At 45.3% G+C, this 24,284-nt stretch overlaps 1 protein-coding gene and 1 long non-coding RNA gene across 2 annotated transcripts in view; both read right to left on the bottom strand.

Moving 5' to 3' along the window:
- Positions 1 to 444: 444 nt before the first annotated feature.
- Positions 445 to 2,558, bottom strand: LOC147857358 (uncharacterized). Its single transcript, XM_087328158.1, has 4 exons — positions 1,648 to 2,558; positions 1,199 to 1,538; positions 933 to 1,097; positions 445 to 846 (listed from the first exon to the last, which is right to left on the bottom strand). The coding sequence occupies exons 1-4, from the start codon at positions 2,556 to 2,558 to the stop codon at positions 445 to 447; spliced, it is 1,818 nt and encodes a 605-aa protein (XP_087184284.1).
- Positions 2,559 to 3,377: 819 nt separating this feature from the next.
- The window catches only part of LOC147857357 (uncharacterized), a 36,373-nt gene continuing 15,466 nt past the window's right edge, over positions 3,378 to 24,284 (bottom strand). The window contains exons 2-3 of the long non-coding RNA XR_015530570.1: positions 4,624 to 4,817; positions 3,378 to 3,400 (exon numbers count right to left, since the gene is read on the bottom strand). This is a non-coding gene — a long non-coding RNA (uncharacterized LOC147857357). The remainder of the gene's footprint in view (positions 3,401 to 4,623; positions 4,818 to 24,284) is intronic.

Genomic DNA, 24,284 nt, shown 5'->3' with positions numbered 1-24,284 from the left:
CATTTACAACAACAGCCAAGGCCACGAAGCAAAAACTGTATATCCCTCACATGATTGAGGGAATTCACATGATGAGTCATGACAAGCTAAAATTCTACAAAAAAAATCGTACTTTTGACAAAAACAACACTTTGACAAGAAGTGCAACATACCTATTGAAGAAAAGACCACATCTTTTGATTTGGAAAAAACCTTCAGAACACATAACATCAAATATTTGAGATACACTTACATTGCATTTTGTCAAAGAAATAGAATGCATTGTAGGAACAAAATTTAGAAAAAAACCTTAACAACACATAACATCAGATATTTGACTTTTAAGAACACATAACTTGAGCTATGTCCAAGACTCCAATGTATCAAAATGGGCTTAGATCAAAGAAAAGTAACATATGGCTATTGAGCTTAGTAATAATGTATAGAAATCAGAAATATTAGTCATTAGATCTCGTCCTCATCACAATCACCATCTTCATCATCAGATTCAGTGTTAGTTGATGACATCAACATAGGTTCTTCGTCAGTAAGATCATCATAATTTGTATGAATTGCTTCTTCTATTCCATTGCCATTATCTTGATCATTTGGTGGTAAAGAAGCAAATGTACTTGATCTTGTTATTCTCCTATTACAAGAAGACCGCTCATCATCTCTTCTTGGCCTCTGCCTCCGTATTCGATCAATAGGGACTCCATCGCTTGATGTTGTCATATGTGATCTTGTCATGCTCCTTGTCATTCTTCTCATGCTCATTGTTTCTTGAAAATAAGTTTCATAGAATTCTCTATCCATATCATTCTCGTGGCTAATAGATGGAATATCAGGAGTCTTAGAGACATCTATCTCATTTGGATTCACTTGCAAACAAGTTTATAAAAGCTTAACGAAATTTGAGGAATGTAAATTATAAGAAGTGAATAAAACAATACCTGCATTGGAGATGCATTCACAGTCTCAAACTTGCGAACTAGCCTTAAGTTCTCTCGCACATATACCAATCGTTCAAGTTGTGCTACCTTTAGTCTGTTTCTATTTTTTGTATGTGCGAGAGCATGTGCATTCCAATTCCTTTTTGTTGCCCCAGAAGAGCAATCCTAATAGAAAACAAAATATGAAATAAAAGGTAGTACACAAAAGTGCAGTATTTTAGAACCTAACTATAAAATTGATCATTTTTTCAAAACTTGACACTTACTTGGGATAATATGCGGACATCTAATGCTTGGAGCTTTGGAGTTCTTCCACCAAAATTTTCCCACCATGTGACTGGCGTCATCATAGATATCTCTTCACGTGCTAATGCATAGCTAAATGTCCCTGTACCATTTCGATATTCATGCAATTCACGAAATAAGATATCACATTCAAGTGTCGAGTACAATTTTTCTGTATAGCTCATCCATGCATCCATTAACTCGGGGTTAATAAATGTAGCCTCCTCTCTCCACATCGGATGCAGCAAATGAGCTACAAGGTGGATCGGCCTCTTGAACCATTTCCATTGTATGTCAAATAACTTCAAAACATCTTCGTACCTAAAAGGGTATTAGTAATTACAAAATGATCTGATCTTAAAACATGAGAAAACATTTGGAGGTTTAATGCTAGGAAACCATAAAAAATTAAAATAAATATGAAATTTACTTGGATCTGTGGGGGATGTTTTCTTCCACTCCTTTTGCTAAAACATCTTTGCTTCTTCGCATAAACTCATATAACAAACCAATAGTGGATCCCTCCCTATCAGTAAGTCGTAAAACACTATACAATGGTGCCATTAGGGTCAAAACAACTTGAAACGAGGACTCAGTTGTAGGATCAAGGATGTAGTTCTTTACATTCATGGCATCTGGCTTATTGCAATGTGACCAAGACCTCCACATGTCACTCACCACTGTTTGCTCAAGAGGATACCAAACTTTGAGCAAACGTTGTATGACAAGGTACATCACACCAAACCTTGTCTTAGAAGGTCTCAAGATGGCGAGGTTATTGTGAGCAGAATTTTTTTTCCTAGCATTCCTCTTCTTGCAAAAAAAACGTACGATATTATTTGCTTTCAACATAATACTTTTCATCCAAGGCAGCTGACCAATGTCCTCCAAAAGTAGATCCAAAGAATGGGTTGCACATGGAGTCCAAACAATATTAGGGAACTCTGATTCTAGCAAAGACCCCATGCGGACACAACTAGATGCATTGTCTGAAATGACTTGGACCACATTTTCCTTACCAACTTCTCTAATTGCCTCTGAAATTCTTTCAGCTAACCAAGAGCTATCAATTGTTGGTGTTGTATTAGCATGACTACAATCAATGGACTTGAGGAACAATGTCCCATAACAAGATGATACGAGGACATTTACAAGTTGCCTATGAGAAACATCAACCCATCCATCTGTTAATATAGAACAACCATACTTGGGCCATGATCCTTTTACCCTTTCTAACTTTGCTTGCAAGGATATAACCTCATTTTTCAAGCCTTTCGTCCTCATGTAATTATATGTGACTCCATTATGTTTCTCTCCAATTGTAGAGAAAGCTTCTAACATGTTCCGCCAACATGGTGTTTTTAATAGATTAAATGACAAAATTTGCTTCAATGATACATCTCACCTCCATAACGTTTGCATGTTGTTTCCTTTGCATTTGTAACACATGTCCTTTACGCAACGGTTGTTGTTTCACTATAATTGCTGGTGGATATGGTTGGCGACTACCACCACCCATACATGACATGCTTTGACTTTCATCAACAAAGGTAGACGAGCATGAGGTAGAAACACCTAAAAGAAAAAAAATTCAAGATAAATAATTTACAATTATTTAAACATTAGTAATCAAGACACCTATTGTAGGCTTGTGTCTATACCTTGTTCAGGCATGTTGAATGAGTTGATCTCTGCTACTATATCTTCTTCTTCGCCAATTGCTTGGCTTCCACAATTACCATACAAAGTTGTAAGGTCAATCAACATTTCCTTGGGGACATTGGTACATTTCGTTACTCCATGGCTAGGTTTTCCAATTAAATGAGCAATCATTCGTGTTGCTGACCCATGCATATGTTTGTTGCAAAATTTACAGTTCCAACTCCTATTTCCTGTTTGACTTCTTACGACATTGAGGCAACATGTATCCCAATATTTGTTCTTAATGGGCGGCATTTTCCTTCTTTACGACATTGAGGAGCAAGATTATATGAATGCATTAAAGCAAATCGAAGAACTAAAAACTTTGAATAGATCAACCTTCAGGGAGGATGAGGATTATACTACTTTAAATAAGCAACTACAGGATACTCAAGAGTATCTTTTATTCATAGAAAGCAAATACAAGAAAATGTTACAATTAAGGACATGTATAAAAACAGAAAATTCAACTCTTTTGGAAGCTAAAAAGGAAGCAAAAATTACCATAACTTAACTAAAGAGCCTTAATGCTTAACGTAATAACGACATGCATAAAAGCAAAAAATTCAACAAGTTTGGAAGCCAAAAGGGAAGTAGAATTTGGTCAAGAAATCCATCTTGAAGATGTACAGAAAGGGTTCGATGAAGATCTATTTATTCATAGTGCTTTGCTAGATATGTATGTCAAATGTGGATATATAGTGGAAGTGCAAAATGTTTTCAACCGAATGTCCAATCGAGATGTGGTATTATGGACAACATTGATTGCATGATATGCTGAGCAAGGACCCGTTGAGGATGCACTGAAAAGCTTTGAAAAGATACAAGATGAGGGGATACTTATTACTACCAAACACTTTCACCTTTTCTTGTGTCTTAAAGGAATGCTCTCATTGGAGGGTTTGTTGAGTATAGAACTACTGAGAAAGCATTAGATTCTTTCGATAAAATGCAAGTTGATGGAATCTTTCCAGATGCATATACATTGCCCATGTCCTAAAAGTGTGCGGTTTATTAGGGCCTACAGATAAAGGACAATCCATGTATATGGAGGCTGTATTGAAAGGGTTCTAGCAAGTGCACATTTATTCATACCCATCACATTCAAAAGCAGACAACCAAAACCATGATATTCCAAAAAATGAGTAGTTGTTAACAAAAATAAATATGCATTGCAAATGATAAAAAATGGGACATCATTAAAAAAGGACCAAGCACTTTTCCCATGACACGAAATTGAGATCTTCAATGTTTCTGGAAACCAATGTCATTTATAGTAACATGGAAAGTAAATTAGAATGATCAATTTCTGAAATGAATTCAAATGGGATACAACCACTAAAATCAATAAGCAAAGGATTAGCTAATGCTACAAATTGTGAAAGATTTTGAACACATTGTCTACATGTATACATACATGTTTGAGTTTCAACACATGGTTCCTATAATATTTGATCTCAACACTTGCAAAGAGGAGAGTTTTATTGCATGACGTCAATTACAATTGTCTACCAATTTGTTACTTGTATAGATGCATTATTGTGGAATAGATAGATTGCTGGACACAAGCATACGTAAACTAGATCAACTAAAAATTAAATCTCTCTTGTCATTTGGTATTATCATACAACTTGACATTGGAATACAACAAAATGGGAGGTATACTTAATCATAAAAAATAAAAGAAAGAAACATATTCACTAACCTGATTTTATTTTCTTCTTCTTCTTCTTCTTCTTGTTGTTGTTGTTGTTGTTGTTCTTCTTCTTCTTCTTGTGCTTCTTCTTCTTCTTCTTCTTCTAGTGCTTCTTCTTCTTCTTCTTCTTCTTCTTCTTCTTCTGCTTTTTCTGTTTCTTCTTCTTCTTCTAAGTCTATTCTGTCCGTCTTTCTTCGTTCCTTCTATTTTACTAAAGTTGTTCTTTTCTTTTGCGTTCTATAGGGTTTTACTCACATTTTCTATAAATACGTACTATACGTATTTTTTTAAAGGTACATTAAATACCGTATTAGACGAATGTATATGACATTTGAATGAACAACTTTGACGTATGGTACGTACTATACAAATAAGAAGGTATTATACGTATTGATACGTTAAATACGCGTACGTAAACAACGCTGCTCAATGGACATTTGTCTAGGAGGATTCCCTTGAGTTCCTTCCGCTTGAGCGGATGACATCGGGTCGTTATTTTGAGCCATTAAATGATTATTTTTGGAAAAGAAATAGGATAAGGTCAGAGAGATAGTCACAACATCATGTCGTGATGTAAACCTATAATGGGCAAACATTAATCGATATCATGATCTCACATCAATACCCCTCTAGACGTATGAGATGAGGTTCAAGATTAGGTTACTATGGTAACACAAAGGTGTTTTAAAAACCATGGGGGTGACAAATGAATGTCTTTCCCTGATCTCTATATCGATTTTATATGGCGACTCCTCGAGGCTCAACCATGTATGTTCGCGTCATGAATAGCTTATACACGAAAAAAATGTTAACAATAAACTATGTTTCGGTGCCCACATATGTGGTTTCGGCTCTTTAAGTCCTATTACGAGGACCCCGAAGTGCACTTAGACCTCAAGTCTAAACATGTGTTATAGTCATATGTATCAACGATGTTGTATGATCTTGGTCATATTTGAACTCGAGACCTCGAGAACAAATGCATTAAACATTTGAGCCAACCAAGTAAGTTGCTCTTCTTGAATGTTTAATATTTCATGCATATAAGAGATATGCGAGGCATTTGCCCATATATGTTTTTTTAAAAGAAACATATATGTCAAGAGTCCTTATTTCGCCCTCTTTTACTACAACTATGTTGGTACGTTACCTAACCTCAAGTCTCGTAATTACGATGGCATACGCCAAAGTGCAACCTTATGGTCAAGCCAAATGAGCCCTCTTTTCGTAGTAGGCCCATGTGGCCCATCACATGGTCACGTCATTATGAATGCCTCTCGTAAGAATGATCTCATGGTGGCATCGTATCCATGTAATGAGGGAGGGATGTTGGATACGTGTGTCATAAGAGCGACCTCACATGAAGTGGGTCAAACCCTATGTACTCAACATCATTATGGCTATTGGAGTTTCTTTACGTAATGAAATATCAAAGTCACCAATGGGGATTTCAACAATAAAAAATTGTTGAAAAAAAGGGATGATGACAACACGTTTCTCACAAAAATGTGAGGATGACCACCAAGAACCTTTCCCCGAAAAGGAAAACATTCGATTTAAAATCACGTAATAACTTATATACACATATGTATATTATCACATATATACGATCAACTACGTATACACGTGACCACATATGGCTATATTAAAGAAATCGTTATATTTAATAGACAAAAATGACGTAATCGAGATACGTAATCGAGGCATATACCTCTACGCGCAAGAGACATCCAAAAATAAGGGTTAATCGTAATACGCAATTGAGGTATTGACCTCTTACGCATACAAGACCAAACACATATCATTTACAACAAAATCGAGGTGTTGACCTCATACGCAAACGTAACATATGTTTGTGAACGTAATACGTAATTGAGGTATTAACCTCGTATGCATACGACACTCATCACATATTATTTATATGTCAAACGAGGTATTGACCTCGTGCACATATATAAGCGTTTTAGATAAACAATTAAATACCACTACAACATCATTTAATTAATAAAAATAATCTACATATTAACCATACCCATGATTAGATGGGAGAAGAAAAAATAGACAAAAAATAACAAGAAAGATTACCGAAGTTCCTTGTTGATCCTTGTCTGCATGAAGGCCAACCGCACAACGATCGATCGCCATCCATCGAGAAGCTAAGACCAACAAAAGAAACATTAGTACATAGGCTCAGATACCAAATATTAGAGACATGTACTAAAGTAAGCATTAGATAAGGATAGATCTAGGTAGATAGAAAGAAAGGAGAGAGAGAAAGAAGGGTGCCGATCCACTTGACCACCCCCGAGCGAAGGGATCGAGACGGACTCGAGCCTCGATCAGCGTCCCATACCACTGTCGTGGCATTGAGTCGTACCTGGTGCTGGCGCGCTCGCTACAAGAGTTGACCCACCACAAGACAGAGTCTCGACGTAGTCAACAAGATAATGAAATGAGGGTAGCTAGGCCTTTATTTATAACGATACCCAAGGCCCCCAGCCATGTTCACACTTGGCCTAATGGGTTGTCTCAATCCTAAGGATTTAAAAGTAATCCTCCCCTTCTTTACACTCTCGTTTAACCCTCACACTTATCCACGTGTATAGAATACTACGGTAAATTCTCACCATGGGATATTATATGGTCATGCCCGTAACATGGGGAGTGGCGATGTCGGGAGTTTTACATTCTAGCTTGATGTTGTATGAGGCAGACGATGTTCAAGATGTTGGTGGCTGAGACCATTAGTGCAAAGAAAAAAATCTATTGTTAGAAGATCACCAAGTTAGCATGGTAGACCAAGGTCAAAGAGACAGAGTGAGAGAAGGAGAGACAGAGAATGGCACACAATATGTAATTGTATTATTCGAACTCAGAGTTACAATAGAATGGAGACAAAAACCTTAAGACTAGGTTACAAACGTCAATTTAAATACTAACTGACTTACGACAACTGCCCTTTCCACTATTTACAGAAATAGCCTAAACCTAGTGTGTCCAATGGGACAATGTGAATACGACCATTATACACCCGTATTCGACACTCCCCCGTAATGGGCGTATACACTATGTTGAAACATGGAATATAAATCAAGATGTACAGGTTATACCAAGAGATGTTAGAGTAAATTGGCTTGTAGCTGAATCAATGACGATCGAGAGGAAACAAAGGTCGAATCAGCTGGTTTGAGTGTAGAAGCTGGTTTGGTTGTCGAGGCCGAGTGCTCGAAGCTATCTCTGTTGTCCGACTCGATTAGACTGAATACTCCTTAACCCCATCTAGTGGTGAAGTGACTAAAATCGGTCAGCTGTGAGACACTTGGTCATCCCGTCTGATATGTGGTCAGTCGTGGAGATCTTCTCGAGGTTGAGTTTCCCTGAAGTTACATAGACTTGAACAAAGTGATACCGAATGTCGATATGCTTGGAGGTGTTGTGATGAACTAGTTTTTTCGACGAAGCAACACCACCCTACCTGATGGAGCCGAATTGGGGGCGGCTTGTCAAAACGTACACGCTAGCCGACCAAGCCATAGAGCTTCTTTCACCGCATTAGATGCGGCTACGTATTTGGCCTCAGTTGTTGAAGTGGTCGTGCATTCCTGAAGTTTCGACTTCCACGAAATTGCTTCATTTCTGAATTTAAAACATGTTAAGATACAAGCTCAACATTGGGTGCGTAAACCAGTGCGTAGACTGGGTGCATAAACCGGGTGCACAACGAGAGGCCGTAGCGGTGCGTAAACCAAGAGACCATTGAATAGATATTCCATAGAGGAATATATTTTGGGAGTTAGTGTAGAGGCTCATTGATGAGCACTGAAGTCCTCTGCGTACTGACAAAAGTACTGACCAAAATATATTCCTCTACGGAATATCTATCCAATGGAACAGGCGGCAAGCAGAGTTCTCTACTGCTTCACATCCTGTGTAAGTGATCAGCTTCTAAGCTACATTCGGGATGCGAAGACGCTGAAGGATGCTTGGGGAGATCTGAAAAAGATTTTCTCCGCGAGCACCACACCCAGAAAGCTCCAACTCAGGCAAGAGCTGAGCAATGTTCGACAACGAGATTTGTCGGTGGCTGACTACACCTCCAAGATCAAGGACATCTGTGACTCTCTCACCTCCGTCGATGTAAACGTCGAGGAGGACGAAATGGTGCAGGTTTGCCTCAGAGGGTTTGTGTCGAAGTTCGGAGCTTTCTAAACTACGGTCCGTACGAGGGAGAATACGCCATCGTTTTTTGACCTACAGTCGATGCTCCTAGTAGAGGAGAAGCACGCTCGACGCGCAATGGAGGCGGCTGACGGGAGCAAGATGGAAGGCATGGTTGTAATGCCAACAATCGTTTTGGACCCTCCAGAAGCAGGGGGGAGTCGAGATAGCACCGGAAACTGTCATGATATGGCAAGACTCGAACCCATGACATTATGTTACATGGGTCGAGTTGTTACCATTAAGTGATGTATTATAATACGAAAAATGTTATTTTCATTTAAATTTTATTATAGAAAATTGATGTATAATCCAGATTTCTCCATAACATTCTAGAAACTTCAGGAGTACTCCTGAGAACACTATAAAAGGAGGCACAAGGCATTATTTCGAACGAAATTGGTTCAACGCCAGTCTTAAGCCTCATAGTTATTCTTGTACTTACTCTTCAAATAATCTTTTGTGCCACAACTCGCCGGTAGTGTCAGATGCAACATTTAGTTCTTCACGGAATATCCGGGCATTCATAAATTACAGTGTGTTGACCTTCCAGGCTTGAGCCACTATTAGGCTCCCTTTGCAGAACTTCATGACTCCGTTCCGGATGCTACCCGTATAGCCTTCATCATCTAACCGACCGGCTGATGTGGACGAAGGAAGAGGCTAACCGGATCCGGAATAAAGCGTACCAATTCTTCCTACGGGACGGAAGCATATGGAAGCACCCGAAGAAGCAAGACGTCGTCCCACTCCGGGTAGCGGCGAGGGAGGAGGAGTAGGAAGCATTGTTGATGGCGTACCACGAGAGTCCTTGGGCCGGACATCGGGGGACGTGGGCCACGTTTGAGAAGCTGAAGGAGAAGTACTTGTGGCTGGGACTATACAAGGACGTGCATCGGTTTGTAACGACTTGCGAAAGCTGTCAGATGCATTCCATAGTCCGACATCGGGATGAGCTGCACTTGACTTACCCGCTGACCGTCCACTTCAAGTGGATGGTGGATCTGGTGACGATGCCGATGGGGGTAGGGTAGATGCGATACCTGGTGCTAGCACGAGAGCACCTGACGAACCAGGTGGAAGGTCAAGCGTTACTGAACAAGACGACTGCGGTCGTGTGCCAGTTCCTGATCGAAGAGGTGGTATGTCGGTACGGGTGCGTAGGGAAGATTGTAGGGGACCGTGGAGAACTGGATGCGCAAGAGGCTGAAGAGATGTTTGATCGGTTAGGGGTTAAACTCTCGCTCACCACAACGTTGTCGTGTTGTTACGCTCATGCGTATGAAACAAGGCGGGACCACGGGGGCCCTAAACTGAGGAGTGTGAGAGATAAGAGGAAGAGAGAGATTCACAGGAGCACAGAGAGATAGAAAGAAAGAATCAATTCCAATAACAATATAGATTACAACGTGCAATGTTACAACCGGCAAGTCGGTGACAGACTCAACATGCACTGAAATATGTGGTGGAGCCTCTATCGGAAGCACGCGGGCTTTCACGCAGCAGAGGCAACCAACCTAACCCAAATCCCTGCAACAACCGTGGTGGAGGAGAGAGCTTGGTTCCCAGTTCGACAACACTTCGTCCTCTCAAAAACGCGCCATCCCTTCTTCCTCTTCTCCCCCCCTTTTATAGGTCCTTGAGGAGGCCATTACATCAAAAGATGTCAACTTTATTCTCTGTCCCTTCGGACAGAGATACACATCGATTTCCTAATAAATATGTTACACCTAGTATATTTATATCAATCGTCCTATTCCTAGTTATGTACAATTGATATCAATTCGTGCACACTCGTGCAAGGGCGGGTTCATGCCTTTGATTCCTTGATTCCTCTTAGGGCCGGTTTTCTTCACGACATCTGCCCCCACCTAACCGTGCATCCACCGGTATGCACCAGACACGAACAATTGACGGAGAAGACCAGCCTATAATCATCCGTTACCTCCCGAATCCTCATCTGCTCCGAACCGGTGGTGGTCGTCGGTCACGCTTCCCGGCTCCGGCTCGTCCTCCTGTCGCTTCTTGAACGCCTTGATCTGCTTCCCGGCTATTGGCACTGTTAATCGCGTCCCGTCGAGCTCTGCAAGATGGTATGTCTCATTGTCATTCGTGCTCGGAACGACATAGGGCCCGGACCACCTCCTCGTGAATTTGTGCGTTGCCTTGTGCTGGTTGTCGAGGCTGCTGTCGTATACCAACACGCAGTCACCTTCCTCGATCTTCTTTGGCCGCAACTGGTGTGTTTGGTCGAACCGGCCTTTGTTCCTCTCCCTCGCCATTTGCAGCTTTGTCTTTGCCCGCTCCACGTCCTCCGGTCTTAAGCTGTCGAATCCGTGCCGCCAACAGCTCTTCCGGGCTCATCTAGTTCCTCCAATCTATCACCACCCACGAGGAAATCGTCCGTTCCACCGGCATGACCGGTTTCTGCCCGTACATCAGCTCCGCCGGCATGTACCCGGTTACTGAACTATGCATCGTCCTGTTTGCCCATAGTGCGTAGGGTAGGAGCCGCGACCAATTCCCGACCTGGCCTCCACAGGCCCGTACCAACGCCTTTACGATTGGGCCGTGTCCGTGCTCCACCTTCCCATTTGCCTTCGGATTGTAAGCCGTAGTGAGCGAGAGTTTAACCCCTAACCGTTCAAACATCTCTTTGGCCTCCTGTGCATCCAGTTCCCCATGGTCCGCTATGATCTTTCCCACGCACCTGTACCGGCATACTACCTCTTCGATCAGAAACCGGCACATCGCTGCAGTTGTCTTGTTTTGCAGTGCGCGGCTCTCTACCTGGTTCGTCAAATCCTCCGGCGCAAGCACCAAGTACCACATTTGCCCTACCCCCATTGACATCGTTACTAATTTTACCATCCACTTGAAATGGACGGTTGGCGGGTAGGTCGGGTGTAGCTCCTCTCGATGTCAGACTGTGGAGTGTAGTTGGCAACTTTCGCACGTTGTTATGAATCGGTACACATCCCGGTACAACCCTAGCCACCAATACTTCTCTTTTAGTTTCTCGAACGTGGCCCACGTCCTGCGGTGTCCCACGTGGAGCGGAACGCCGCCTCGTGTCTTTGGGAGCTTCCATGTACTTTTGTCCCGTAGGTAGAATCGGTACACTTTCTTCCGGATCCAATTAGCCTCCTCTCTGGTCTATGCCGCGTCCGGCGTCATTGTCCTTAGGAACCTTCTAATCTGGAGCCACTCCCCATCGTACTCGCTCTCATTGAAATTTTTAAGCGCCGGAGTGCTCCCTACCCTTGTCGCTACGTGAGCCGACTCGAAGAAGTCTACGCCGACCTCTTCGTCCTCCGAAACCATGTTGTTCTCATCGTCAAACCGTGCTCTAGAAAGCATATCGGCCATGGCGTTGTCCTTTTTGGAGATGTGTTGTATCTCTGGATCCAAAGACTTAATGTACGCGATCCACCTGAGCATTGCCAGGTCTGGAGTCACGCATCCAGAAACCATACCGAGGACCGGCAGGCAGTCCGTCTCGATGATTACTTCTGTCCCGATCAAGTAATCTTTATCGGACTTGACCACCGAAACAATACCCCACAGCTCGCGCTTAACTTAGGCGTATCCTCGTTGTCGCTCATTGAGAACCTTCGCCCCGAACTGGATCGGGAACCGCGTGCCGCTCTCGTCCTCCTGATGGATCACCCATCCTATCCCGGTCGGGCTCGTATCTACGGTTACGTAGATTGGGACCTCCTTGTCGTAAACCGCTTTCCAGAGAGCCGGTGCCGCAGTAAGTGCCTCCTTCAGTCTCCGGATCGACTCCGTATGCTCCTCACCCCACTCAAATTTGCATCCTTTCTTCAGTAGCCCGTAGAGCGGTTCTGCTATGTGCGCGTAATGCGGAACCCAGATGTGGTAGTACGCACATGCCCCCAGGAACCTCCACATGTCCTTATCTTCCACGGACAACCCTTTATCGGTACATCTTCCAAAAATGACATGATGATATCTGGGATGCAGTCCCTTAGCACTTTGTTGATAGCGTTCACCATGTGCGGCACCGAGTTGGTCCCTCCTTGCGGCAAGGTGCACATCCGCACTAGGGCGAGAGGAGTCCGCATGGTCGTAATATCCCTGCTCTCCATGACTAGTTGGAACTGCTCGTACTTCGAGTATAGATCCCCGACCGAATAGATTGACCTTCCGGTGAAGGCCTTTGCAGACTCGTCAATGGTTGGCCCGATACTTGCATTTCGGATGGTCACTTTATTGACCGGTTGCAGGTCCTAAATAAAACGCATCGTGTCGTTCTTCTTTGGCACCATAAATCACTGGTTCGAATATGGGGCACTCGACGGCTCGAGGATGCCCATCTCCACCTTCTTTTTCAGCAGCTTCACCAACTCCGGGATGTGAGCTCTAGGTACTGGAATTGGCTTGAGATTCCACGGCACATGCGGTACCGTGAAGATCACCATTGGTTCCACGATTGTCGGGTCCACACACCCGATCTCCCCCGGGGTGAACGCGAAGGCCTTCCCGTGCCTCCTGAGCATTCCTCAAAACCTCTCCTCCTCCGTTGGCAGTAGAAAGCCACCCCCACCGACCTTGAGCTCCTGTAGCGTTATGTCGATGAACTGGTGTCCTATGCCGGCCGGATTCTGCAAACTTGGGTCCCACACGACCCCTTTTATTCATTCCTTGCTGTCATCCTCACCTTCCGGTCCACAGTCCTGTACCTGGTATCCACGCAGGCCGTCCGATCCGACCTGAACCTTTCCCTGAAGTCGGCAATGACTTCGTACATTCCCACCAAGTTAATCGGAATCATCCGGTCTTTACTGAGGCCTTCTTCGATCACCTTCCTGATTTCCCTGAGGGTGTCGTTCTAGACCGTGAGGTCAATACAAGGAGTGCAAATGGTATACAATCGGTGGGTGAATGTGAGATTAAGAGTGAGAATTATAGAGAGAGAGAGAGAGAGAGAGAGAGAGAGAGAGAGAGAGAGAGAGAGAGAGAGAGAGAGAGAGAGAGAGAGAGAGAGAGAGAGAGAGAGAGTGTTCAAATTTGATGATGTAGGAGATATGGGGTTTGATATATTTGGTGTGGGATAGAAGATTTTATGGGCTTATTTGAAAAACATGTAGGGGAGTGTTAGAGAGAAAGAGAGAGGAAGGGTAGGAGAGAAGTCTGTGAGGTGGGAGTTAGGGATGGTGAAGTATGTTAGATTGTATGGAGATCTTTGAAAAAAGGAGGGGGGGTAGGAAGAATTGGAGGGTAGATTGGAAATTAAAGTGGAGGAGGAAAGGGTAGTGTGAGATTAAGAAGAATGAAAGGGGGAGGGGTACGAGAAAATTACTAAAAGAGGGAGGGGTATGAATGTAATTCTAGAAAAAAGGAAGGGGGAAAGGGGTAGATTGAAATTAGTGAACGAGACAGGGGTAGAGTAAATTGACAAAGTGGGAATGAAGTGAAAAGATCACGAAGAACGATTCAAGCGCACCCAAATCGTTTCATATACTTGGCGTGAGTTAGGGAAAGGTAGGGGTAAAGTTAGAATGGCAATGAAAAAGTAAAGGTTGGGGTAGAAGATCAAATTAGGAAAAAATAGGGGGGAGGTGACAGTTAGAAAAAAATAAAATTTGGAAACAATAAAAGGTGAGGGGAGGGGTAGGATTAGAAAATAGGAAAAAGGAGAATGAGGGGAAGAGGCTAAAAATTAAGAGGTGAGGGGTAGAATTGGAAAATAGGAGAAACTGAATTAGGAGAAATTGAATTAGGGGAGGATGCTAAAAGTTAAAATGTGAGGGGTAGAGTTAAAGATAAGGAAAAGTAAGGGGGAGGGTATAGTGAAAATATTGAAAAGTAGGGGAAGGGGTAGCGTTAAAGATAAGGAAAAGTAAGGGGGAGGGAATAGTGAAAATATTGAAAAGTTAGGGAAGGGGTAGAGTTAAAGATAAGGAAAAGTAAGGGGGAGGGTATAGTGAAAATATTGAAAAGTTAGGGAAGGGGTAGCGTTGAAAATAGGTAAGGGTATTATGAGAATTAGGTAAAGATAAAAGAGGGGTAAAGTTAATATAGAGAGAGACTATGGGGGAAGGATATCATGCAAGAGAAAGTGAGTGGGAGGGAGAGTGATGCAAGGTATATTGGTTACAACGGAAGGGTAGAACATATGTTGAATACAAATGCCGGCTACAATGTAGTCCTGTGCATTGGAAAGGAAATACTAAGATTATGCAAAATGCCAAATATTGAAAGTAGTCCATATGCACACATAATAAAAGAGACAAAAGGGAATGCATGGCTACCGAATGTAGTCCCATGCTTACAATGAAAAGATGTAAGGAAGTGAGAGATAATATGTTGAAGGCATGTATGGGATGCCGATGATGCCGTTGCAAATGCCTTCCACTTGAAATGAGGGAACTCGACACGAAGTGGATACTCGAAGGGCGTCGATCATATGCCATCGTGGGTTCACGTCTCTGTGGATTGGTCCTCCATAGAAATTACTACGAATTGTGAGTTCTAGACCGTGGGGTCAATACAAGGAGTGCGAACGGTATACAATCGGTGGGTGAATTTGAGATTAAGAGTGAGAATTATAGAGAGAGAGAGAGAGAGAGAGAGAGAGAGAGAGAGAGAGAGAGAGAGAGAGATGTACAAAGTTTAGAGGGAGAGAAATGAACTAAAAACTAATTCATATTAAGAAACTTAAAAAGTAATACAAAGAAATGGTCGATGTGGCAAACTAGTTTCGCTCCTAAGGAGCTCATCAGTGCACATGACCATATAGAATAGGAGGGGTTTATATAGGGAAGATAAGGGATGTGTGTGTGTGAGAGAGAGAGAGAGAGAGAGAGAGAGAGAGAGAGAGAGAGAGAGAGAGAGAGAGAGAGAGACCGCTTCCATGGCACCACTAATTTCTTCATCGGGGGTGAGGACTCCACATACCTTGAGCCGTTCCTCCGCCTACTTCCTTTCCCGACCGTTGACGTTGGCTAAAGTACAACTTCCGTTCTCGGAGAACCGAAACTTCGTACCTATGGTACATGTGTGGGGTTCCTCCAGTGTGCCCGGACTATTGCCGCCCGACACCTTGATAGCCCTCGCTAAAAATCCCCTCAGCTATCGCCGCCGAGGGTCTCGCGGTTCCTCTCATGGTTCGGCCTTACAGTCAAGAATTGGACGGAGTGTCATCCATCTTAGCTTGTTACGCGCGCGTACACCTACCCATTATCAAGCACCTTTGTTTCCATGCTTGCCGCTGTAATGTACGGTTCACCAAGTATCACCGGGTGCGAGGACGTCTCCTGTACGAAGAAATGGTGATCTATCTAGACATCCCCAATCTTCACGCTTACATTTGGGCACACCCTGTGCAACTCCTCTATAGCGCGCGTTGCTGCGCGTATCTTCCAACCGTGCTTGGTGTTGATTGGCCACTTCCTTTTCTTGTAGAAGTCCATGGACATCAGGTTTATCTCCGAACCATGTTCTATCAATGCAATCACTGGCTCCTGCACGTCCCCGATCCGGACAGGGGTTTCCGTGGTGGCCCTGTCCCAGTGTAACTTCGAGTAGTGGCTCTCCACCAACTCGTCTTCTAGGGCCGCATCCTCCATGTGCGCCGTCCGCACCTCCACCGGCTTCTCCGGTTCCGACTCTGTAGAGAGCCGCTTGCGCTTCACTAGATCTACGATGGAATCGTGGAACTCCTTCTTCGCAATCCCAAGCACTTCCCGCAAAGATAGCTCAACCTTGTTGTCGAGGATCCGTTCTTCTAGAACCTTCCGTAGGTCCGTCGTCCTTTCAATCTCGGTGCTTAGCCGGTAACCGACCCGCTTCATTTTGTCCAGGTTACCACCATCGTTTTGATTCTGCCCGAACTGGGTCTCGTACCGTTGTCATGAAGATTCTGGGCCATAGGTAGAAACAAGGTGAAACGCACAGGAACACCGATTGACGCGAGTGCACGCCTCGAGGGAATTAAATAGGACAAGTACTAGGCATGAGTATAAGGAGGGGTACTAGGTAGTTAGAGCATAAACATCGCATAAGTAGGAAGAGTTATGAGGAGAGTAAATCAGGGGAGAGAATCTAGGACAAAAGTAACGGGTCATGAATGTTTGTAATGGTCGCTCCTTGAGCTATAAAAGGGGCGACCTTTGACTGTCTTCGGGATGCCATTTAGAGGAAAGGATACACAGAGAGAAAGACCGAGGACTGACCGCGGAAGAAGGCGCTTCCCCTTGATCGCGTCAGAAGCCCGAGTGCTCTCGACTTGGGGATCGACCTTCTGCGCACCAACATCTCTTTGTACCTAGCTATTTGCCAAGCTCCGCGCTCCATCACCGGCTTTGATCCGGCTGTAACCACTCACAACACCGTGCACCTGGGTTTTAATAGAACTCTTTCTACCTAACATACTCCGTTATCAATGTCTTTGTCCGTGTCTGTGTCTACGCGTGATTCTCTTGCTCTCTCTCGTTCGCTAGACTTACCCGCTATCCCGTGGTCTCAAGACCTACGCGGTCCCCAAACTCCTCCCTCGTTTTCCTGATTCCTTGGTTCGAGACCCCCGTGGTCCTGCCTGACTTCTACGCATCTGCGAGGATTTCCTCGACATCTTTGGTGAACCCGACGTGAAGAAGGGCGGCAAAGGAATCTGGAGATGAGAGGAAGCGAACTTGCAAAAGCGATGGCGGTGGCGGTAGACCGTCTAGTTATTGCTCGCGAGGGCGCGAGTGCCCTCGATCGGGCCATAGAGGCAACAGTCGGCAAGATAGGCCGGTTCAGCGGAAAGGACGCCACGAGTTACTTAGAGGCCTACAAATCTGAAATGCAGATGAGGGACATACCCGAAGATAGACGGCTAGCGGGGTTTCCCCAGGTCGTAACACCACACATCCATATAGAGATGGTCGAAATACAAGTGGGCTGTCACGATTGGGTAGAGTTCGTAGAGGAAGTTCTCGAGAGGTACAACTACGAGGATTCGCTCCGGCTATTGAGAAAGAATTTTATGGACTAGGTCAACATCCCTGACAAGGGTCAGAACGCTTCTGCGCTCCTCCAGGAGTTCGAGTCACAGTTCGCACAACTCTCTAGGTTGAACAGAACCGTGCTCAAAATGAGCAAGGTTCTATTTTTTGTCACTTCGTTCGACTCACGCGTCCGGGAAAGGGTGGGTCTTCTTCTAGAAACTAACCGGGGCCTCACGACTGACTGGGCGACCGTCAAGGAAGTATGTAGCAGGATTGACAAACGCCGGGACTAGAATGAAAAGGGGTCCTCGTCGGTCGGACCAGTTGTCGAAATCAGGGCCGAACCAACGCCGACCTGAATGGAAGAAATGAGGAGGTGGCTCGAGCTAGGCCCACCCCCGGCGAACATAGTCGTGGGACCTGCAGGTGGCGCCGGACTAGAAGAACTGACAAGGATGGTGCGCGACCTCCAGACCACCCAGGCCGGACGAAGCGACGAAGGTCAGCCGCGCGACTGGCGACCACCGGCCAATCAGAGGTGCGTATGGTGCGACGCCACTGGATATGCCCGGAGAGAATGCGCTGACTTTGGAGAAATGCTTAGGAGTAATGTAGTCTACCTTTCGAACAACAGGGTACATGCGAGCGACATGCGAATATTGCTTGACACGAATTTCGGACGAGGTGGCATGAAGAGGCTATGGAAGAAGCCGTGGCCTGGCACGTTGAAGCCATCCACTATTCGGCTTCGGCCAGCATACGCGTAGGGGAGAAGAAGACCAAACCCGATTCCAAATCTAGGTTATGGCCGGTCGTTCTCGAGTCCTTGTCCGGAGGAAGACTGTAGAAGGAGGAAGCGGAGCACGCAGAAGAACGTGTTCGCGAAGTTACCGGGTGGAGCGACCCCGTTGAAGAAAGCACCGGCTTTGTGGAGGCCGCGTGCAGAAACTACGAACCCCTGATTGACGAAAGGCGAGCGGGAAAAACTGGGGGAGCGGGCCCATTGGGGAGGCAGGACACACGAAGCGCAACCAAAAAGCACGATGCCACTCCGACCGGATCCCAGGAGAAGGAGAAGGGCAGGATTCTGAGCTTTCGCTTAAGCTTGGAGATAGAGGAAACAACGAACCTACAAAAGGTTCTAGAGGAGCAAGTTCTCGACAGTCGCATAGAACTCACGCTTAGGGAAGTGCTCGGCATAGCAAGAAGGGAGTTCCACAACAACATCGTGGACCTCGTGAAGAGGAAGCGTGTTGCAACGGAACCGGAGCCCGAGAAGCCGGTGGAGGTAAGGGTGGCACTCCTCGATGAGATAGCCGTGGAAGACGACCTCGCGGAGTGCCACTACGCCAAAACGCATTGGGCAAGAGCTACTATAGAAATGCCGGTTCGTATCGGGAATCTCAAGGAACCGGTGGTGGCGTTAATCGACCACAGGTCGGAAATTAGTGTTAGTGCCCTAGTTGTATGTTGCACTAGTGTTAGTACGGAGTCACATACACCAGTGACTATGGTACATAGCGCATCAGCATTCCTTCTCTTCCAGGCTCGAAGTAGATCAGCATTTGGAGGAATTGATGTGGTAGGGTGTGCAGGGTCAAAGGTTGCCATGGGCTCAGGGTCTCCCCCTGTGGGTCCCATGATTGTTTCCAACAACTCGTAGGAATCCAAAATGGCAGACATTTTGAACTTCCATAGAGTGTAGTTGGTTCCATCTAGCTTTCCATCAGACAATGGAGGTGGGCGAATGCGCAATGGAGCAGCTGCAACATTCGTGGACAAGGCCATTGATACTCTCTCTCTCTCTCTCTCTCTCTATTTCTCTCTGTTGCTAGACAACAACTACCCGTATATACCTAATCTAGATCAACCTCTTCGCTCTGATACCATATTAGAAATATTGAGAATCGAGTAGATAGGTATATAGAGTTACAACTGCAGAGATGGATATATGAAAACAGAATTTCTATTACATATGAGAGTAGTTCAAAATGGTAGTTTTCCCATGCGCTCACACCTTAGAGCTTAGATAGGATATGGACCGACTCACTACAAAATTAGTGGGGACTAATGATCAATCTGACCACTGTGTGAGAAAAGTGACTTATAATCTATGTTTGGTCTTAGTATAAATGTGCAAGTCAGTTGACAGTAGTGGAGATATTCCTTTTCTGTCAACTGACTTGTCATTTAATATGACCCAACTCCCTAGGTACAGGCTAGTGCTAGATAATACTTATCTTGAAGTCAATGACGCATACTTCAAGACTAAGTACATCGTAACTTGCCCACAAAATATTCTAGCTGACTTGATTAGCCAATCCTTTTATCTATTTCTCTCTTTCCTAAATATATTGTGTCCTACGCATCTACGGTTTCCTAGATTAACACCTTATCGACCCATATGGTCGAGTTGCACACTAGCCGCTCCTCATTTGGGGCGCTATCACAAAATGTGCACTCTAAGAGCACATATGGGGATAGATTTACAACTTGGGGCTGATCATTGATTATATCTAACAAGGCGACTGACCGGATTCCCTCGGGTGGCGATGCCGGGCATCCATGCGGAGGTGCTCGAGGTACGGGCTGAGAGCCGGACCTGGGAAGAGTTCGAAGGTCGGCTCCTCAAAAAATATGGGCTTGATGACACGCTTCGGCTCTCGAAACAGGACTTCATGGAATGGGTAGAGACCCCTGGAAAGGGGAGAAACGCGTCGGTGCTCCTCCGGGAGTTTGAAGAACGCTTCACGCGTCTTTCGGCGCTCGACCGGACCGTACTAGACACAAGTCGCGTCCTGCTGTTTGTTAAGTCGGTGGATGTGAGGGACTGGGAGCAAGTGGGTCTCCTGCTGGAGACTGATGACGGACTGACGGCCGACTGGGCCGTGGTGAAGAGGGTCTGTGGCCGTTTCGACAAACGGCGAGAGTGGGTCGATAAAGTATCAACAGGGGATGGCTCTGTAGAAGCAAGGAAACTCGAGCCAACCCCACCAACGCAAAGGGAAGAGACCTGAGACTGGCTCGAGACCGGATCAACTTCGACCGACATGGTCAAAGGTTCGTCCAGAGGAGCAGCTCTAGAGGAGCTGATTAGGATGGTAAAGGACCTTCAGATTGCACAGGCACGGAGGGATGGCGGCGAACAGGCCCGTGACCAAAGGCATCTGGCTGGAAACCGGTGTTTGTGGTGCGATGCGGTTGGCCACGTTCGGAAGGATTGCGGGGACTTTGCCGAGGCAATGAGAGCCAATGTGGTGTACCTATGGAACGGTCGGGTGCACGCTAGCGAGACCCGAAGGGCCCTAGACCTGAATGTCGGACGAGGGGGTATGAAACGACTGATGGAAGAAGCGGCGGCTCGCCATGTGGAGACCGTCCACTACTCGGCGTCGGTTGGGATCCGGGTCGGAGGTGGTGAGGCCCGGAAGACGAACGAAGCCGGATTCCGGCTGCTGATGCTGGAAGGCCTCGCCGGCGCACGGCTAAGGAAAGAAGAAGCGGACCGTGCGGAAAAACGGGTCCGGGAGGTAACCGAGTGGAGCGACTCGGTCGAAGAGAAGACGGGCTTCGTTGAAGCCGATGCCAGAACTACGAGTCTCTAGTGGAAGACAAGCGAGTAGGTAAAACTGGAGTGACCGGGCCCTCGCAATGGTACGAGACCCGATTTGGTCAAAGGCAGAATGAGGCCGGTGCGACCGGCGCACCGGATAAAGACAAGAAGGCCGGGTACCGGTTGAGCACGGAAATCGAAAGGACCACGAACCTGCAAAAGGTCCTGGAGGAACGTATCCTCGACAACAAAGTGGAACTGTCGCTGAGGGAAGTGCTCGGGATCACCAAGAAGGAGTTCCACGACTCCATCGTAGACTTGGTGAAGAGGAAGAGGCTGTCGATAGAGCCAGGGCCGGAGAAGCTAGTGGAAGTGCGAATGACACACATAGAGGACATGGCGCTAGAAGACGAGTTGGCGGAGAGCCACTATTCGAGGCCGCACTGGGCCAGAGCGACCATAGAGACCCCTGTTAAGGTCGGGGATTTCCTGGAGCTGATGGTGGCATTGGTGGACCACGGTTCAGAAATCAACTTGATGTCCATGGACTTCTACAAAAAGGGGAAATGGCCGATCAACACCAAACACGGCTGGAAGATACGGGCAGCGACGCGCGCCACGGAAGAACTACATGGAGCCTGCCTAAACGTATAGGTGAAAATCGGCGATGTTGAGATCGACCAACACTTCTTCATGCAGGAGACGTCCTCACATCCAGTTATTGTCAGGATATGGCAAGGCTCGAACCCATGACCTTATGGTATATGGGTCGAGCTCTTAACCATCACACCATCTATTGTAATTCATAGGATATTATTTTCATTTATATTTTATTATAAGAAAGTAATGTATATTCCGGATTTGTCTGGAACATTCTAGAAGTTTCAGGATTACTCCTGACAACACTATAAAAGAAGGCACTAGGCATTATGTTGAACCAAATTGGTTCAACACCAGTCTTAAGCCTCTTAGCCGATTTGTACTTATCTTTCATATAATATAAGAGCTGCTGTCATAATCCTATCTCTCTCTCTCCTCTTCTCACTTCCTCTCTCTCGGGAATCTTACGCAGTCCCGTCCTCTTAGTACTAATAGTACTACTCTTCTTAGTACTAATTCCATCTCTGCTTTAGTACTATTCCTGACAGTTTGAACCAATTTGTTTTCCTCTTTCCTCCAGCCTACTTTTCGTTCTCCCTCATCCTCCTACCCTTTTCCCTCTAATATGGCTAATGTTATCGCCCAAGAATATCAATCTATTTTCTCCGAGTTACAGTGCCTAAAGGAAAAGTTTGTTGCCCTAGAACAAGAAAACCAACGGCTGATAAGGGATCTGCAACAAATCGCTCTAGAAAAGCAACAAACGTAGCAACAACATGGGGAGTTAGCGTTACGGGTGCAACAACTCGAAGCGGCATTGCAACAACAAGGATCAAGTCCCCAAGGATTTCATAAAGAGCCGAAGATTGGACTTCTTGTGAAATTTGATGGAACGCGATCACAATTCAGAGGATTCCTTAATCAGGTACGATTAGTCCTCCAAATGCATCCTTCCCGATATCCCACTGATGCATCCCGAGTCGGCTTAATAGGCACGTTGCTTAGCGGCTCAACCTTAGCATGGTTCGCTCCCCTTCTAGAAAAACAATCGCCCTTGCTTAATAACTTTGAAGATTTTATTAGTGAGTTCAAATCCTGCTTTGGAGACACCGACAACATCAGGACGGCGATCAACAAGATCCGGTGATTGCGTCAAGGCGATCGTCCAGCCTCTGCCTATGCGGCAGATTTCCACCTACTCGCTTCCGACATACCCTGGGATGATCAAGCACTATTGGAGCAGTTTAGCTATGGCCTGCGAAATGATGTCAAAGATCTACTTCTAACCTTCCCCGAAGAACCAAAGTCTCTTACGGAGGCAATCAGTCGAGCGGTCCGATGTGACAACCGCCTCTTCGAACGGCGTTCGGAACGTCAATTACAGATACCACGCGCTAGGCCGGAGCCCACTTACGCCGCAGTCGTGGCTAGACCATTTGCACGAGACATACCTCAAGCAAATACTTCGACACCGATGGAGATCGATACCATGCGTCGACGCGGCCCGTTATCGGAAGAAGAAAAGCAACGACGACGTGCAAATCGGTTATGTCTTTATTGCGGTGGACCAGGGCATATCGCAATCAATTGTCCCCATAGGCCAAGAAGACAGGTAAATCAAATTGTAGCCTGTACTAAACCCGAGTCAATTCTTCCCTTAGGAGTGTCTGATAGTATTAACAGTACTAATAGAGTGTTTGATAGTATTCATAGTACTAATAGCCCAAGTATCTCAAATAAATTTGAAATCCTTAGTAAATTAGATGAAGAGTTAAACGATTGAGTCCAGCCAAAATAGGAGCCGTTTGGTTGGACAGCAGCCCTAGATCTGTACAGCCCATTAGTGGTTCCATTCCTTCCAAGCAAGTTAGCAATGTGTTCCTAGCCCAAGTCATTGTTAGTACTAAAAGTACTGCCCCAGTACCCGTCCTAGCACTTTTAGATTCCGGAGCTAATTCCTGTTTCATGGATCGAAATTTTGCCTAAGCTTCTCAGATATCCTTAAGAAAACTTCCTTGTCCCGCATCTGTAGTAGTCATTGATGGTCATCCCATTGCTTCCGGGAATATTGTGGAAGAATCAGAACCCATTCAAGTTGTCCTCGGTAGTTTTGTGTGTGTAATATCATTTAATATAATTAGTAGTCTAGAGCATCCCATTGTCCTAGGATTACCTTGGTTTGAATTACATAATTCAGCCATAGATTGGAGAACAAGAGAAGTCCGATATCGACCACCCCAAGAATCAACTCACCAAGTTTCGACCATTTCACTCCATCAACTACGCGAAGAAGGACCCAAGGAGGCAATGTTCCTATTTGCAATATCAGTACATCCTTCCAG

This window comes from Azolla caroliniana, unplaced genomic scaffold, assembly GCF_043228905.1.
Source record: "Azolla caroliniana isolate FFs.n. ecotype wild unplaced genomic scaffold, voAzoCaro1.0.p SCAF_12, whole genome shotgun sequence".
Classification (NCBI taxonomy): domain Eukaryota; kingdom Viridiplantae; phylum Streptophyta; class Polypodiopsida; order Salviniales; family Salviniaceae; genus Azolla; species Azolla caroliniana.
This window is presented reverse-complemented; position numbering and strand designations above follow the sequence as displayed.